Raw genomic sequence first — 16,845 nt, forward strand, 5'->3', positions numbered from 1 at the left:
TGTTATCGAGTATCTTTGCAATAACTTGATTGTGTTATGAAGCTGTGTGGAATATACTGAATTGTACTGAATTTAGACACTAATAGAAATAAATGCAGCATTGAATCGTTAATTAAATAATTATTCCATTAACAGTGCATTAAAATAGGGATATATCACTCTCCAAAGAGCACTTCAGGCTCAGCGTGGGACACTCATGGACACCATATTGAAGTGTCGCTCAAACCAAACAATTATTATGCCATTAATAAGATCATTATTTTTGCTTTATATACAGCTGTAGGTTTCCTACAAGGCACTATATAAGAAACTAAATATCTAAATACAATTAAATATTTAAAATAATTAAATATGGCTGTTGTGTGTGCTTCAGATCAGGATGCATGGTTATCTGTATTTGAACACTGTGGTGGGAAATCTCAGTCTCCAATCAACATAGACACTCATAAGGTTTTGCATGAGCCCCGACTGCCCCCCATTCAGCTGGACGGTTACGATCTTACTGGCTCACACTCTCTGACCCTTCTCAACAATGGACACACACGTAAGTGAAGACCCATTCACAACAAACACTAGACTAGCTGTTATTATTCCAGTAGTTGTGTTTTTCCATTCAAAGTTGTCAGTTTCAATAGATGAAATTGTACCCATATTTGTGCATATTGCATTCATAATTTCCATTTCAAGATAACAAAATTATCGCTTTTTTAGAATGAAAGATTGCAACGGGTAAAAGGAAGATGCCTGATGTTTTGGTTTTTAAAATATGATATTAAATTTAGCACAAAAAGAGTATAAGATATACTAATAAGGATTAGAAAGGGACGCAGTTGTAGTTTTGTTCATTTGAACTGTTTAAATTGTTCCTAAATATTAATTCCATATTTTATTCCAGTTTAATCTACGTATGTTCCTGTTCAAGTTTGTTGATTTAATAATTTAGTCAATAATTAAAAGAAAATATATGTATTTACAGCTTTTCTCGTTGCCAGTTTTATACTTTAACTACTAGAGGGATTAAATCACATTTAAAAGCATAAGACTTGTTCATTATTTTTAACTAGTTATTAATATTGCTAGTAGTTATTGTAAACTAGTTAAAATGATTACATATTTCCAAATAAAGGGACTAAAAAAGATTTTTACTTTAGTTAAAGGAATTATGCGCGCATTCATTTTTCCTTCTGCTTACTCTCTTAATGATCCGGGGTCACCACAGCGTATTGAACCACCAACTATTCCTGCTTATGTTTTACGCAGCGGATGCCCTTCCAGCCGCAACCCAGCACTGGGAAACACCCATACACACTTACATTGACACATACACTCATGCTCTATGGCCAATTTAGTTCATCCAATTCACTTATACCACATGTCTTTGGACTGGGCGAGACCGGAGCACATAAAGGAAACCAATGCCAATTGGCCCAGCCGATACTCAAACCAGTGAGCTTCTTGCTGTGAGGCAACAGTGCTAACCACTGAGCCACCATGCCGCCGATAATCCGCTCATAAATTGTAATTCATTCAACAAATAGATATACATTTTAGTTAAAAAATTTATTACATATTTTGCACTCCTTTTAAAGCCTCAGAATATTTAGAATAAAATCTGAATATTTCCATACTTACATACTATAAAATAGGCTAAAAACAGTATGGGAGTCGAGTAGTATGTCCGAATTTATAGAATTCGAAAATCTGAATGTGAGAAGTACCCAGATGACCTACTTCTGGCGAGATTCAGAAGTGCGCATCAGATGAACTCTACGCTATCCCATGATGCACCGTGAGAGAATTCATGAATGGGAGTGAAGCGACACAACTCACGCGGGTAGGTCATATGATCATCACAAAATGGCGGATGTAAATTCAAATGCAGTACCTACTGATTTGGGACTCAACCAATGACTAAATCAGAATTTATGAGTGATCTGTTGTTTATTTTTATTCTGTTTATTTAAAAATAATTTTTATTTAAAAGTCAAGTTTTCTTTGATGATAGATGACAACAGTGCAACCTTTTTTTCAAATTTAATGAGATAATTCACCCCAAAATCTTTCCTTCTCACACTCAGGCGATTCTAAACTTTTATGAACTTCTTAATTCCTTTGAAAACAAAACAAGATATTCTGGAGAATTTTGGAAACCAGCGGCCATTGACATCCTTCCATGATTAGTCTTTAGTTGTTATGTTTTGTCGCTATGAAAGGTCTTCTATCTTCCTTCTGCTGGTGAATGAAAAAGCTCTGAAGTGCATGTTTTCTGTTCTTCTGTCAGTGCAGTTGAGTCTCCCCAACAGCATGCGTATCAGGAGGGGATTTGATCAAGTTTATGTTGCAGCTCAGCTTCACTTTCACTGGGGAACCACAGAGGTTCCTGGTTCAGAGCACACCATAGACAACATACACTACCCTGCGGAGGTATGCAGAGACAAAAAACACACTGTTTAAAACAATACCTCTTAATGACCTATATATAGCTGCTTTCACACTTTTCTGGAAACCTACTTTACATTTTATCATATTAAAGGGAGAATTCACTCAAAATTAAAAATTCTGTCATAATTTTCTCATCTTACACTTGTTTCAAACCTGTTTACGTTAAACGTTTTCTGTTGAATACAAAAGCAGATATTCCAAACAATGTTGGGACATTATTTTAGCCCTTACTATGGAAGTCAATGGCAATTTTTTTAAACATTCTTCAGAATATCTTCCTTTGTGTTCAACAGAGTTCAGAAGCACTTAAAGGTGAGTGGATATTGAGGACACTTTCATTTTTTGGGTGGACTGTCCCTTTAAGAAATGGGAATATGTCTTGTTGGCGCAACATCATAAATAATTTCTGCAGACTACAACATGAAAAGTTCTAACATTTCTGCTATTTTTACCAGTTTAATGTCTGATTTACATGAGACACCAAGTTAAATGCCATTCAGTGTACAGTAGTTTCTGTAGCAAAACTTTCTTGTCCTCTATACCTCTAGGTCACTGATCATCAACTGGCGGCCCGCGGGCCGAATCCGGCCCGCTGAGCCATTCAATCCGGCCCGCGACTGGATTCCAAAATTGTGAGGATCAAAAAGAAAATAGTGGTCCACACTATTAAAGCAACTAAAAATAACAACAACCGAGTCTCTTGTCAGAATAACCACCATTTATGACTATATTTAGGCTACACTCCGAAATGAGGACAGACTATGCGGTGTTAAGCATTTGTTTCAAACAGGCTTAAAAACGAACGAACGCATAACTTTTCCTCATACCCTTACTTAACATTTGTTTTTTATTTCTAAGTCTCAACAACATGCTTGATACTAGTTTGAAACTTGACAAAATGTTAAGCCAAAATTAGATTTTTATTTGATTTTCTTTCTGGGGGTCCGGCCCCCAAGGAGACTGTCTGGTAATACCCTGGCCCTCTGACAAATATAGTTGATTACCCCTGCTCTAGGTTATGATTTTTTGAGTGTTTCATCTTTTCAAATTAATACAATTTAGTATGATGTTTTATTTATTTCAACGCACAGTCAGAATAAGTTTCATTTTTACATAAATATATCTGTTAGACTGAATGATAATGGATTGTAACTTTATTTTAACCATATTTAAACATTAAAGCAGATGTTTGCATACATTTAAAATGATTTATATTTACAATTTGAGGAAAACAGCAAAATGGACACTCATCTTTGACCGATTTACAACATTAAAATGAAATTTCATATTTCAAATTGTAAAAACCTTTACAAATTGACTTCATCAGCAGAATATATTGGCATTAAGTGTTTTGTGCAATGTTTATATGCCCTGTGCACATCTTGCACTCTTATGCTGCACCTTGTGTTTTGACGATGTATGCATGTTTTGTGAATTTTTGTGCGTATAAATTAAATGTGCAAATAAATGTGAAAAACATACATAATTATTAGTGAATGAGAGCCATTGGCTTATTAGTGCTGTTAAAAGCACTTAATCAGTTGACTTTCTTCATAAAACTGAGTAAGCCCACAGACTTAAAATGATTAAGTAATATACTTAAGTTTAGTTAATAGGGGTTTACTCACTTTTTAAAGTAAAGTCGGCTTGTCGCTTTTAAGGCAATGTAATAAAATAACTAACTATTTACAGTGAGATGTTAAAAGGTGTTTCACCTTCCCAGATTTCCTTTACTTTAAAGGGACTGTGTTTCAAAGCCACTCCTCCTAAAATCGCGAATGTGCGCACCGCGACATTACAGCAGACAACCCACTAGTTCATGTCATTCGCCAGTTAGAAATGTAGTTAGTGGTTGGTCTGCGGCGTGCAGGAATTACACTTATTAGTAAGCCACACTTACATGCTATTTCAGAGTGAATATTCAGAGTAGCATGATAAACAGTAAAGGGAGGCTGTCATTGTTCAAAATAAACCTTCCTCCAGTGTGCAAAAGTAACTCCAATATTGATTCAGGATTTTAAAAGGTTTTGATTCAGCATTTGATTTTACCGCGACTGTGACTGTCTCATGTGCGCATATACGCACTATGTGTGGTTTATTTATAAACTCATTTCGAGAGGATCACGTGCTTATGATCAACACGGCTGGCTCCTCATTAGCTCCGTAATGTGACCCATCAGATAATTATGGAAGTATTATAAATAACCAGAGTTTTTCACTCCAGTTATCTTCGTCTTGAAGCTTTCCCCTCCTTCCACCCCAACTTCCTCCCTCTTTTTTTCCGATAGGGCGACACGGTGGCCCAGTGGCTAGCACTGTTGCCTCACAGCAAGAACACCGCTGGTCCAACCTTCTATCAGGCTGGTTGGTGTTTCTGTGCGGAGTTTACATGTTCTCCCCGTGTTCGCGTGGGTTTCCCCCGGGTCCCCCGGTTTCCTCCCACCGTCCAAAAACATATACCATAGAAATAGATTAAACCAAATTATCACCAAAAACAACCCTAGTTTACACTTCTCACGCGGCGACAAACAGGGGAGTTCTCGAGACCTACCTGAGCTCGAACTCCCCTCTCGCCCTTCTAACGGGAGGAAGCCCCGGGCTCGAGGATATTACGAGCTCAGGGCTCTCTCCCGGGACAGCATGCCAAATACGCTTTATTGATTATCAGCTAAGTGTGAACTCTTGAATGGCGGATATGCGTGAACAGTTGCGCAGAAGCCCAAATCTACATTTGTTGACAGACAGTTTGGACTACTTATCGGAATTATGGGAGATGTCGGCCCGACAATTTTTAATTGGATGAACATTTTTTAGTTTTATGCCTTACCCAGAACATAAAAATAGATATAAACACATTTAGATCATTACTTTAATCATGAAGATTGGACTGTGAAGAGACTTTCAACAAGCACAACAAAAAAATCTTTCTGAAGACAATCACCTACTGCACCTTTAAACAAAAGATTAAATTAATTTAAATAAAAAATCACACAAAACGGCTGCAGATTCTTCCAGGGTCTAGTTGTGCCTAGTCATAAGTGATTAAATCATTGCGTAATGTGTGACACATTGCATAAGCAAATGCTAAGACAATTTCCTCATTTCCCCAGATCCACATGGTTCATTATAACTCCAAATACGCAAATCTGACGGAGGCAGCTAGTAAAGCTGATGGATTGGCAGTGTTGGGAGGACTCATAGCCGTAAGTCTTTAAGCCTTTTTATGACTACAATAAAGTTTTCCAACAGAATGTGGTTTGACCAATGCCTACTTTGCAATACATTTGTTAGCATTTCCTTTTGACTGTTTCCCAACAGATTGGCCTTCATGAAAATAACAACTATGAAAAGATCCTGTCTGCTTTAACAGACGTCAGCACAGAGGGTAAGACACAGGAAAGTACATAAGAAGATGTTGGAAGATGATAATAATAATCTAACCTGATCTAATGGTCTTTTTTCAGAGTCACTTACTGTGATTCCTGGTTTTAATGTGCGCCACCTTCTGCCAGACAGTTTGGAGAGGTTTTATAGGTACAGCGGGTCTCTGACGACCCCTCCGTGTCTGCAGACGGTCAGCTGGACTCTCTTCAATGACTCCATCAAAGTCTCCAGAAGACAGGTTAGACTCTCAGGCCCCATTTACACTAATATGTTTTAGTTTTAAAACAGCATTTTAGAATGAAAAGAATCCGCGTCCACACTAGCATTTCACCCAGTTTTTCTGAACAACTCTCCGTCCACACTACACCACTGAAAACGCACATCACGTGACCACACACACACACTCTGGCATGCACTGCTGTGATGAGAGCTGTGCACGTCTGACTGTTTGTCAAGCATCTGCCGCTGGATCTAATCTCACTATATTTGATAAAAGCGAGATTTAACAAAATATTCCCAGACGTTGGTCTTTTGAATCTATTACTTGGTTTCAGGTCACGTGTTTTGGTTGAGATAAGTTAATATATTAATATATGTAACCGCGGGCACTCATTCTAGACATTTGACTGATTGCTTGCCTTTATTTTCCTATATTGTATAAACTTATTATACGTTTTACATTTATAATGGCCATTATTGATTATTAAAATTGATATTCAGCAAAAGAGGGCATATGTTTAATATTTTCAATGAAAATGAAAGGAGGCAGTAGTGTTATAGGCTCCGTTTTGTTATAAATATGCATACAGTGAAGATGACGCTCATATAAATACATAGATACATGATGCCTCAATATTTTTGGTGTTTGTTAAGTTGTTAATATGAAAATTAAAATAGACAGTTCCTCATATCATGTTTTCATTTTATTGTTAAGAAAGTGAAACAGCATAGCCAGTGATGTGAATGAGTTTATAAAGTACACTGTTCTCTGTGAAGATTCACCCGACGTGTCCTCGGGAGTTTGTTTTCCACATCAATATTGCTGTCTGAACTTACAAGGAGAGGATGCAAGACTGAACTGTGTGTAGGCTACTTAATATTGAGAAAAAGCCCCAATCAGATAGCCGTTTTCAGATGTCTGTTTTCCCCCATCCACACTGACATGGAGCAGCAGCGTTTTAAAATGAAAACGGCCTCTCCAGCGTTTTCAAAACACTCGAAAACCCTGACGTAGTGTGGACGGATTGCATAACAGTAGCTAAACTTATGCGTTTTAAAACTAAAACATATTAGTGTTTACAGGGCCCTCAGTCTTAAAGGGCTCCAACTTAGGCCTTTTAAGAAAATGTAAATTAAAACGGTTGTCTCCAGAATGTGTCTGTGAAGTTTCATGTTATAATACTCATCAGATCATTTATTATACCTTGTTAAAAATGTCAACTTTGAGGTTGGAGGGAATTTTAGCTGTTTATGGGCCTGTGCCTTTAAATGCAAGTGAGCTTGTTCTCACCGCCCACCACCTAGGAGATTTTGCTTTACAGAAGGATAACCAGTGTCCGATGTCAGGATAAACACACACAGGGTTATGAATTACTGAGCTAAAATTTTTCAAAATGCTATAAAAAATACAAAGTGTACCACTTACTGCTTCTTGATGTGCAGTTGGATCACAGAGAGTTGCAACTGATCTATTAATCCCAGTTTCTTTGCAAATCCTGTTTTGTGTACATGTTTATATGTATTAATACTGTGACATGGTTATATGTGCTTGAAAATCAATATTTAGTCTTGGGGAAATTCACACTGTTATGTCAGGTTGCGGTGGGCCTTAAATCATTGGGATTTTGATCAGATTCTAAAGTCAAGAAGAGACGGAGTCAGAGATTCAAATAAATAAATAAAGTTTACTGAACATAGTTTGCAGTTTCATCAGCAGAAGCCAGCTTTAACACTCACAATGAGTTCCTAGGCCGCTCTGCTTACAATCACAAGTCAATAACAATTATACTCTCTACACAAGACCAGAAAAGGTGTGATTCAGGTAACAGGTTCCGATTGGTTAAAACAAAGATAGACAATTCTAAATATGTACATCAATGCGGGGTCGTATCTAAATCCAGATAGGGATGGCGACAGGAAGCTTGGGTCAGGTCGCCCGTAGACAATTAAGAGCTGATCTCAGACCTGTAGAATTGACCCATCGGATGCATATACACACGCAAGTGACAATCTGTTATAAAAACCCAAGGTTGTTTCTTCGTTCTCTCAGCTGTCTTATCAACAACTGGTATAAACAGCATTCAGGCTGCTATCGTCTTACTACACACAAAGTCTATTTTGCATAAAAAGGAAATCACTTAAAAAAGAATTAACACATAATAATAACATCAAAATCACTTTAGACAGTATTACCACATAGCAATACACATAGGAAAACAGTTGTACAGTTGTTTTCAATCATCAAGCCCTTCAGTTCCACTCGAGGTCTCCATGACCTCTGAACTACTTTGGTTGCTCCTGAAAATAGAGTTACAAAAAGACAGGCAAATGCACTGAACTTTCTTATATTCTTATTATTGGGGATTATTTACCAAAACATATGGAGATGATTAAAACAGAAATTAATCAATTTAAATTGTGGTTTGACTTAAACAAATTGTCATTAAATATAAGTAAAACAAAGGTTATGTTATTTGGGAAATTAAAAAGTAGTCATAATTTACATTTAATAACTGATAATGAAGTTATAGAAAGAGTATATGCAATTAAGTTTCTTGGTGTTGTACTGGATCATAAAATTAGTTGGAAACCGCAAATAAATAATGTAAAATCTGTAGCAGTAGTGTATAAAGCAAGATTTATCCTGGACAATAAATCAATGTATATATTATATAACACACTTATGTTGCCATATGAGTTTTTGTGTTGAAATATGGGGGAATACATATAAATCTAACTTACGATCCGTATGTACAATGCAGAAAAAAAGTAATTAGACTGATAGAACGAGGGGTATTTGGAGCATACAAATCCTTTATTTTTTAAACTGAAGATACTTAAGTTCAATGATTTGGTTAAATTAAGACAGCACAATTTATGTTTAAAGCTAGGAATAAATGAGTTCTAAAATGCATACAAACGTTTTTTGAAGAAAGACAAGGAGGATATGATCTGAGAGAAGAACAATGTTTTAGGAGGTTGAAAACAAGGACAACTTTAAAAAGTTTGTGTATGTCTGTATGTGGTGTGAAATTATGGAACAGTCTAGAACAGACTCTCAAACAATGTCAGGATATTAATCATTTTAAAAAGTTGTATAAATGTATATTATTAAAGGAATAAAAGGATGAAGGTGATTGAAAAGGGATAAAATGAGAAAGGTATGATAAAATTTTAATTAATGGCTGTTTGCAGTACTATGTTTTTTTTTTTTGGGTCTATGTCACAAAATGTAAAGGTACAAATGGAATCAAACATATAATTTATCATAAATTCCAAAAGGACAAAAATATGTCTCATGTAAAAAGAAGAGATGAGTAAAAGAAGAAATAAGTTTAAGTAATAGACGAATGATGTATGTGGTAATAATGGGTGGGAAAATAAAAAGCTTGTGCTTCATCCCGCTCCATTTTAGACCATGTTGAAATGTATTTTTTGTTAAAGATATTTGGTAACACTTCATAATAACTACACACTATGAATAATCTATTAAGCATTAGCAAATAGTGAATTCATTATCTGTTTTGCATTAACTCTACATTAATAAACGTTAGTCAGCAGTTTATAACTGCAGCTACAAATGCTGTATTTTTGACTTATAACCACATTTATAATGTGTTTAATGATTGTGTTTTCATACTTTGTTAATGATTTATTTTTCATTACTAAATGAGGTATTGCATTATTTACAAACCAGTTGTATTCAAGAGTAGTTGGAGGTTTTTAAGATCATTTAGAATGAGTAAGTAAATGATTAATAAACTATTGAAATCAACGTTTATATATCTTATTATTCAGGCATATAGTAATAGTTACTATGTATGTTAATAAATGCTTTATTAACTCAACTTCATGCAGTTTTGTGACCTAATCTATAGTAAGGACTATTTATGCTTTATGAATCTTGTATAAATAACAATTAAAGGCTCAGTTAAATTATAAACAGGAAAAAAGAACATAAAGGACTTTCTATTCATTTGAAGATGCACAAATGAAACTATCAAATGAAAAATAAATCTTTGCAACCTTATCTAAAATAAAATTATCATACAGTTTAAACATTGCATCTTATTATATTGTTAAATTATTATATTGTTGTTGTTTTATCCAGTCTTATGTTGTATTTTGGCACTTCTGTTGTTCAGCAATTGTTTAAACCTTACAGTAATTTTACTTTTCAGATAAGATTGCAAACATTATTGTTCATTTAATACCAAGCCTTTAATTGTCTTTTATAAAGGATTTATAAAGCATAAATAGTGCTCACTTTGGATTAGGTCACAAAACCGCATGAAGTTTAGTTAATAAAGCATTTATTAACATACATAGTAACCATTACTATATGCCTGAATAATAAGATATATAAACGTTAATTTTAATAGTTTGTTAATCATTTACTAACTCATTCTGAATGATCTTAAAAACCTCCAACTACTCTTAAAATCAAATGGCTTGTAAATAACACAGTGCTTCATTTAGTAATGAAATATCAACAAGTCACAAATTATGAAAGTACAATCATTAAGCACATTATAAATGTGGTCATAAGTCAAGAATACAGCATTTATAGTTGCAGTTGTAAACTGCTGACTAACGTTTATTAATGTAGAGTTAATGCTTAACAAATGAATTCACTAGATGCTAATGCTTAATAAATGATTCATAGTGTGGAGTTATTATAAAGTGTTACCAGATATTTTATGTAGGATATTTCTGTTCGAAAATAAATAAATCAAAATAGAATGAAATCAAATCAAGCAATGTGTTAACCTTATTCCTTATTCAAATGATTATATTAATAACGTAATGAGAAAAAGGATAAATGTTGATCCATGCTGGGATGGACAGAAATCTGAATCCATCAGTGAACACGCTATACCTACACACATTGCAAATGTTGATTTTGCATGATAGGTGCCCTTTAAATCTCATCAGAAACACACGAAAGAGTGTCAGGTCATTTAGATCAGGCGATGACTGTTTTCTTCTTTTTTTTGTTTATCAGCTCGCGGCCTTGGAGGAATCACTGAAAACTGAACACAACAAGCTTCTGTCCAAAAACTTCAGAGCACCACAACTTTTGCATGGGAGAAAAATACAGTCATCTTTCCACACATCTGATAGTGGAAGTATGTGCAATGTATCTTAGCTCTGTTTTTATGGTGGCCTAGAGCAGTGTTTCTCGACCATGTTTCTGGAGGACCACCAACACTGCACGTTTTGGATGTCTCTTTTGTCTGTGACACCCATTACAGGCCTTTTAGTCTCTGCCATTGAGCTCATGGTCTGAATCAGGATGCACTCAAACTACGTACAGTTGTCTTGAACCGGGTCGAAGCACGCTTGTCCCCACTCCCGTCTCCTCCGACGGCCCGCACTCACATTGCATTCGAGTCTGAGCACGCTTACGTCTTTGATGATGTGCTGTTCAGTTAAGAAGCGCTCTCGCTCAACACAGTGGAGATTTTACTATATTGTTTTAGTCGTTTTGGATGCAGTAAAACGCAGTCAAATATTTCGCCGAACAGATCAGCCACTTTTGACGCTCATAAACCATCATAAAATCCTCGTGCTGCAGAAATTAGGAGGTTTGCTAAAGGTGTAGCTGTCGTGCAGTGAGGGGTTTGCGCCTTAATAATCTACGACAGTTTGTATTCATTGAACAGTAAGAATGATTAATAAATCCATATGAAACAGTCCCTTTTCGGGCTCAGGCGCGCTTTGCACTCGCACTACTGTGTTTGGTTAAGTAGACATGGAAAATGTGCAAAACTAGTGGTCCCCCAATAATGTGGTTGAGAATTACTGGCCTAGAGAGATCAAATCTGCTGCAAGTAAAGAAAACACATACAAATAGAAAAACACTAACAAACTAAAAACATCTACATTCATTTGAAAATACAAGCGCACTCAAGTTCTCACAACACGTGCAAATACAGAAACACACTACAAATGTGTGTCGGGGGACCCTAGTAAGTGATGAACCCGGCTGCATCTTGTTTAGAGTCTATGGTTTATTTAACCTTCATATTGTCTAAGAATTCTGTATAAACTATTCGCCCTTTGGGTCAAACATGACCCAAAATGTGTACAACCTCCAGGAAAATATGGAAACATAAAATGATTGATGTTTTCTACTGTTGGGTAAATTTTAGAAAAAGTCACCAAACTTCCTTTATGTATTCTTTCTACTGTTGAAATGGTTCATGGGTCATTTTTGTTGTTACTTGTGACAATTTTCAGAATATTATTATTATTATTATTATTATTAGGGATAAAAGCATATAAACAACAGAAGTTGTACAACCGGACATTAAAATGAACAAAAAACGTACCTCTCAGATCTCCGACAACACCGCTGACTCTAAACAGGAAGTAGCCGGGTTCGTCACTTTTAAGGGTCCCCCGACACATTTCTTTTGTAGTCTGCGCTATTCGCTTTGTGTTTCTGTATCTGCATGTGTTGTGAGAGTTACACGCATGTGCTGTCAAACTGATGAAGATGTTTTCTATCTGTTAGTGTTTTTATAGGCATGTGTTTTCTTAACTTGTAGCCCATTCGAGCTCTCTCAGCCCCCATATCTATGTTTTTTTTACTCAATTTGGTTGCAGCTTTTAGTGACCCCAAGAAGTCTTCATGTCTGTGTTTTGTTTGTATTTATGAAAATGTTTTTTATACCTATAAATGGTCACACTTTATGGTACAACAAACCATTTCTGCTAAAATTACAGTTACTAAGGTAGTAGTTGGGAATAGGTATTTGGTTGGATAAAGCATGTAAAATAAGATCATTCAGAATATGCACTTTTTAAGTACTAATAAACAGTCAATATCTTAATAATAGGCAGGTATTAAGCCACTAGTTAATAGTGAGAATTGGTCTCTATATTAAAGTGTTACCATTTATATTATAAGCCCAAAGCCTATGTGCAAACACAGATGCTGGACACACGCATGCTACAAAGCTTCATTTGATTTAACAGTGCCATTTGAATAATTTATGAGTTACCTAACATTTACATGTGGATTTTGTGTTGATTTTAACAGAACCCAGAGGAGCTCCACCGACAGAAACACAAGACAAGAATATCAAAGAATCTAGTGGTATAAATCGACAATTTGCAACCTTTTAAGTGTACTATACATACAGTTGAAGTCAAAATTATTAGCCCTCTTTGAATTTGTTTTTCTTTTTTAAATATTTCCCAAAATATGTTTAACAGAGCAAGGAAATTTTCACAGTAGGTCTGATAATGTTCTTTCTTCTGTGGAAAGTTTTATTTGTTTTATTTCAGCTAGAATAAAAGCAGTTTTAAATTTTTTAAACACCATTTTAAGGTCAAAATTATTAGCCCCTATTTTATTTTATATATTTACATATTTTTCGATAGTCTACATAACAAACCATCGTTATACAATAACTTGCCTAATTATTCTAACCTGCCTAGTTAACTTAATTAACCTAGTTAAGCCTTTGAATGTCACTTTAAGCTGTATAGTCAAATATAAAATAAATCAGTTATTAGAAATGAGTTTCTATTATATATTATTATATTTCTAAACTATTATGTTTAGAAATGTGTTGAATGAATCTTCTCTCCGTTTAAACAAAAATTGGGGAAAAAATAAACAGGGGGGCTAATAATTCTAACTTCAACTGTATATAGTATATATATAGCCTAAAGCAGGAAATAACATAAACTTGAGACACAGTCAGCTAGAAAGCTAGAGACAATTTATATGGTGTCAAGTAAAAAATATGAATAATCTTATAATATTCAGACATAAACAGAGACTTTTCAAATTCCAAAATCAAAAAATGTTATTTCCCACATTAAAAATGACTGTTAAAATTATTCAAATGATTATATTTAAAATTAAATTTAGCTTAGTTAATTTAGTAAAATGTATTTATTATTAAAAAGTAATTCATAGTAAATACTAAAAAGTCTTTGATTACTATAATAAAGTGTTTTGTATGCATTATAATATTTACACATTTTGATAATATACAGTTGAGGTCAGAATTATTAGCTCCCCTGAATTATTAGCCCCCCTGTTTATTTTTTCTCCAAAATTCTGTTAAATGGAGAGATTTTTTCAGCACATTTCTAAACATAATAGTTTTAATAACTCATCTTTAATAACGGATTTATTTTATCTTTGCCATGATGACAATAAATAATATTTGACTAGATATTTTTCAAGACACTTCTATACAGCTTAAAGTGACATTTAAATGCTTAACTAAGTTAATTAGGCTAACTAGGTAGGTTGGGGTAATTAGGCAAGTTATTGTATAAGGATGGTTTGTTCTGTAGAGCAGTGTTTCCCAACCTTGTTCCTGGAGGCACACCAACAGAACATATTTTGGATGTCTCCCCTATCTCACCCATTCACTTCAGGTTTTGGAGTCTCTTCTAATGTTCTGGTGAGTTGATTCAGGTGTGTTGGATAAGGGAGAGCTTGAAAATGTGTACTGTTGGTGTGCCTTCAGGAACAGGGTTGGGAAACACTGCTGTAGAGTATCGAAAAAATATAGCTTAAAGGGGCTAATAATATTGACCTTAAAATGTTTTTTTTTATTATTAAAAACAGCTTTTATTCTAGCCAAAATAAAACAAATAAGACTTTCTCAAGAAGAAAAAATATTATCAGACATACTGTCAAAATTTCCTTGCTCTGTTAAAGATCATTTGGAAAATATTTAAAACAGAAAAAACATTCAAAGGGGGCTAATAATTCTTCAACTTCAACTGTACACTACAGCAGTGTTTCCCAACCCTGTTCCTGAAGCCACACCAACAGTACACATTTTCAATGTCTCCCTAATTAAACACACCTGAATCACCTAATTAGAACATAAGAAGAGACTCTATATATGTATTGTTGGTGTGCCTTTAAGAAAAGGGTTGGGAAACACTGCCTTACAGCATAATGTAGTATTAACTGAACTGATAAACTGTAATAAATACTGTAGTTTACTTTAGGTTTACTACAGTAAACTGTAGTGTGTTGTAATATATTGCACCTTATAGTTGTTGAAAGACTACAGTATTGGGTAATTTGTTTATATTAGTTGTTGTATGCTCATAGTAATGCAGCAGATTAATTCAAGTATTTTACTATAGTATGGTTCAAAAACACAATAGTATTCACTACAAATTACTATAGTAACTTTACAATACAGTTTAGATTTAGTTACATGAACGTTGTGTTTCTGAAGCTCATTCGTTCATCTTTAACAGGGCACATTCTGGCAGTGACATTCGGTGTTCTGTTTGCCGTCACATTCCTGATCTTCTCCATTTACACGTATCGACAGCACAAAAAGTACTCGAAGTATGTTCATCATTTATCACCGCCCAGTCTGACTGTATTTCACACACAACAAATCATGTTTCTCTCTCACTTTTTCTTTTACAGGTTCAAAAAAGACTCCAAGCAAGATGTTATTTATAAACCAGCTCCTATAGGAAAAGACACTGATCAAACTACTGTTACTGTCTCATGAACAATAGTCACTTTTTTGTTGATGTTGATGATTTTTTTGTTTTTATGTTGATTTGTTGTTCGTTTTGGAATTTCTATATGTCTCGATACAAAATAATGTTTGCAAATTAGTAAAAAAAAGATTTCAAAAGATGAAATTAGTAAAAGATGTAGAAAAAACGTTTTAGTAAACGCACTGCACAACAAACATTTACATTGTAGCGATGTCTGTACAACGTTGCATTTTTGTGCTCGCTACATCGTTACAACATAGAAATGTAAGACGTGAGAAGGCTGTAGCAACGTTTTCGTGTGACATTCAGCAACCGTGAGACAACGTTCTTACTACATGTAGCAATGCTTTTTTCCTGGCAGTTTATCAATACTGCCTAGAATACAGGATAAGCAGTAATACTTTCCATTATCGATTAATATTAAATATTGTTTGTTTATTTTTTATTTAATTAAAATAATTACATTTTTTTTATTTTATTTTGAAAGCTTTGAAGTGTAAAAATGCCACACAAATGAATATAATGAAACTTTTTTATTATATATTTCACAACATTTAATACAGTTCACATCTAATTATAAGAAAACAGTATAAAATAAAGTTTAGATTATATTAAATAATTAACGAAATATAATTAAATGGCTAAATTTAAATGTCAATTGAGAAAGTAAACAAACAAGAAAAATGAACAAAAAAGCATTCAAATATAAATAAATAAATAAATAAATAAATAAATAAATAAATAAATAAATAAATAAATGTAAAGGTTGGTACAACGTTGTAGGAAGGTTGCCACGTTGAGGCAACGTTGTGTGTTTGTTGGGAGTTTCTTAGCCAAAACTGTTATACAGTTTCAGATGTGTGAAATTCCTCTTTGTTTTAATGATATATTGTCTTTGTTGTATTCTTTCTTACAGTGGATTGTAGATAAATGTTCATTTCCTCCATGGCTTTTTTGTTTTTGATTTAATAAATGTTTCCTTAATATCCCTGTGTGAAGAAACGAAATGATGCAGTTCATGAGCGGACAAACAATTCAGAGATTTTTATAAACCCATTAGATTAATTAAATGAAATGCACTTAATGACAGAAATCTTAAATATTAAATATCAGAGAAAAGTATTCTCATGGCGGGCTGCACGGTGGTGCAGTGGGTAGCACGTTCGCCTCACAGCAAGAAGGTGGCTGGTTCGAGCCTCTGGGTCAGTTGGCGTTTCTCTGTGGAGTTTGCATGTTCTCCCAGTGTTGGCGTGGGTTTCCTCCGGGTGCTCCAGTTTTCCCACACAAGTTCAA

The 16,845-nt window shown here is 34.4% G+C and overlaps 1 protein-coding gene across 1 annotated transcript in view; it reads left to right on the forward strand.

The window, feature by feature from the left end:
• Positions 1-16,538, forward strand: part of ca9 (carbonic anhydrase IX) — a 34,927-nt gene extending 18,389 nt beyond the window's left edge. Inside the window, exons 3-11 of the mRNA XM_056466178.1 lie at positions 374-544; positions 2,282-2,424; positions 5,553-5,645; positions 5,761-5,827; positions 5,907-6,064; positions 11,051-11,174; positions 13,094-13,150; positions 15,295-15,388; positions 15,473-16,538. Of these exons, the coding sequence (XP_056322153.1) occupies positions 374-544; positions 2,282-2,424; positions 5,553-5,645; positions 5,761-5,827; positions 5,907-6,064; positions 11,051-11,174; positions 13,094-13,150; positions 15,295-15,388; positions 15,473-15,560 (995 nt within the window). The 3' untranslated portion in view covers positions 15,561-16,538. The remainder of the gene's footprint in view (positions 1-373; positions 545-2,281; positions 2,425-5,552; positions 5,646-5,760; positions 5,828-5,906; positions 6,065-11,050; positions 11,175-13,093; positions 13,151-15,294; positions 15,389-15,472) is intronic.
• The last annotated feature ends 307 nt before the right edge of the window (positions 16,539-16,845 follow it).

This window comes from Danio aesculapii, chromosome 10 (genome assembly GCF_903798145.1).
Source record: "Danio aesculapii chromosome 10, fDanAes4.1, whole genome shotgun sequence".
Lineage (NCBI taxonomy): Eukaryota > Metazoa > Chordata > Actinopteri > Cypriniformes > Danionidae > Danio > Danio aesculapii.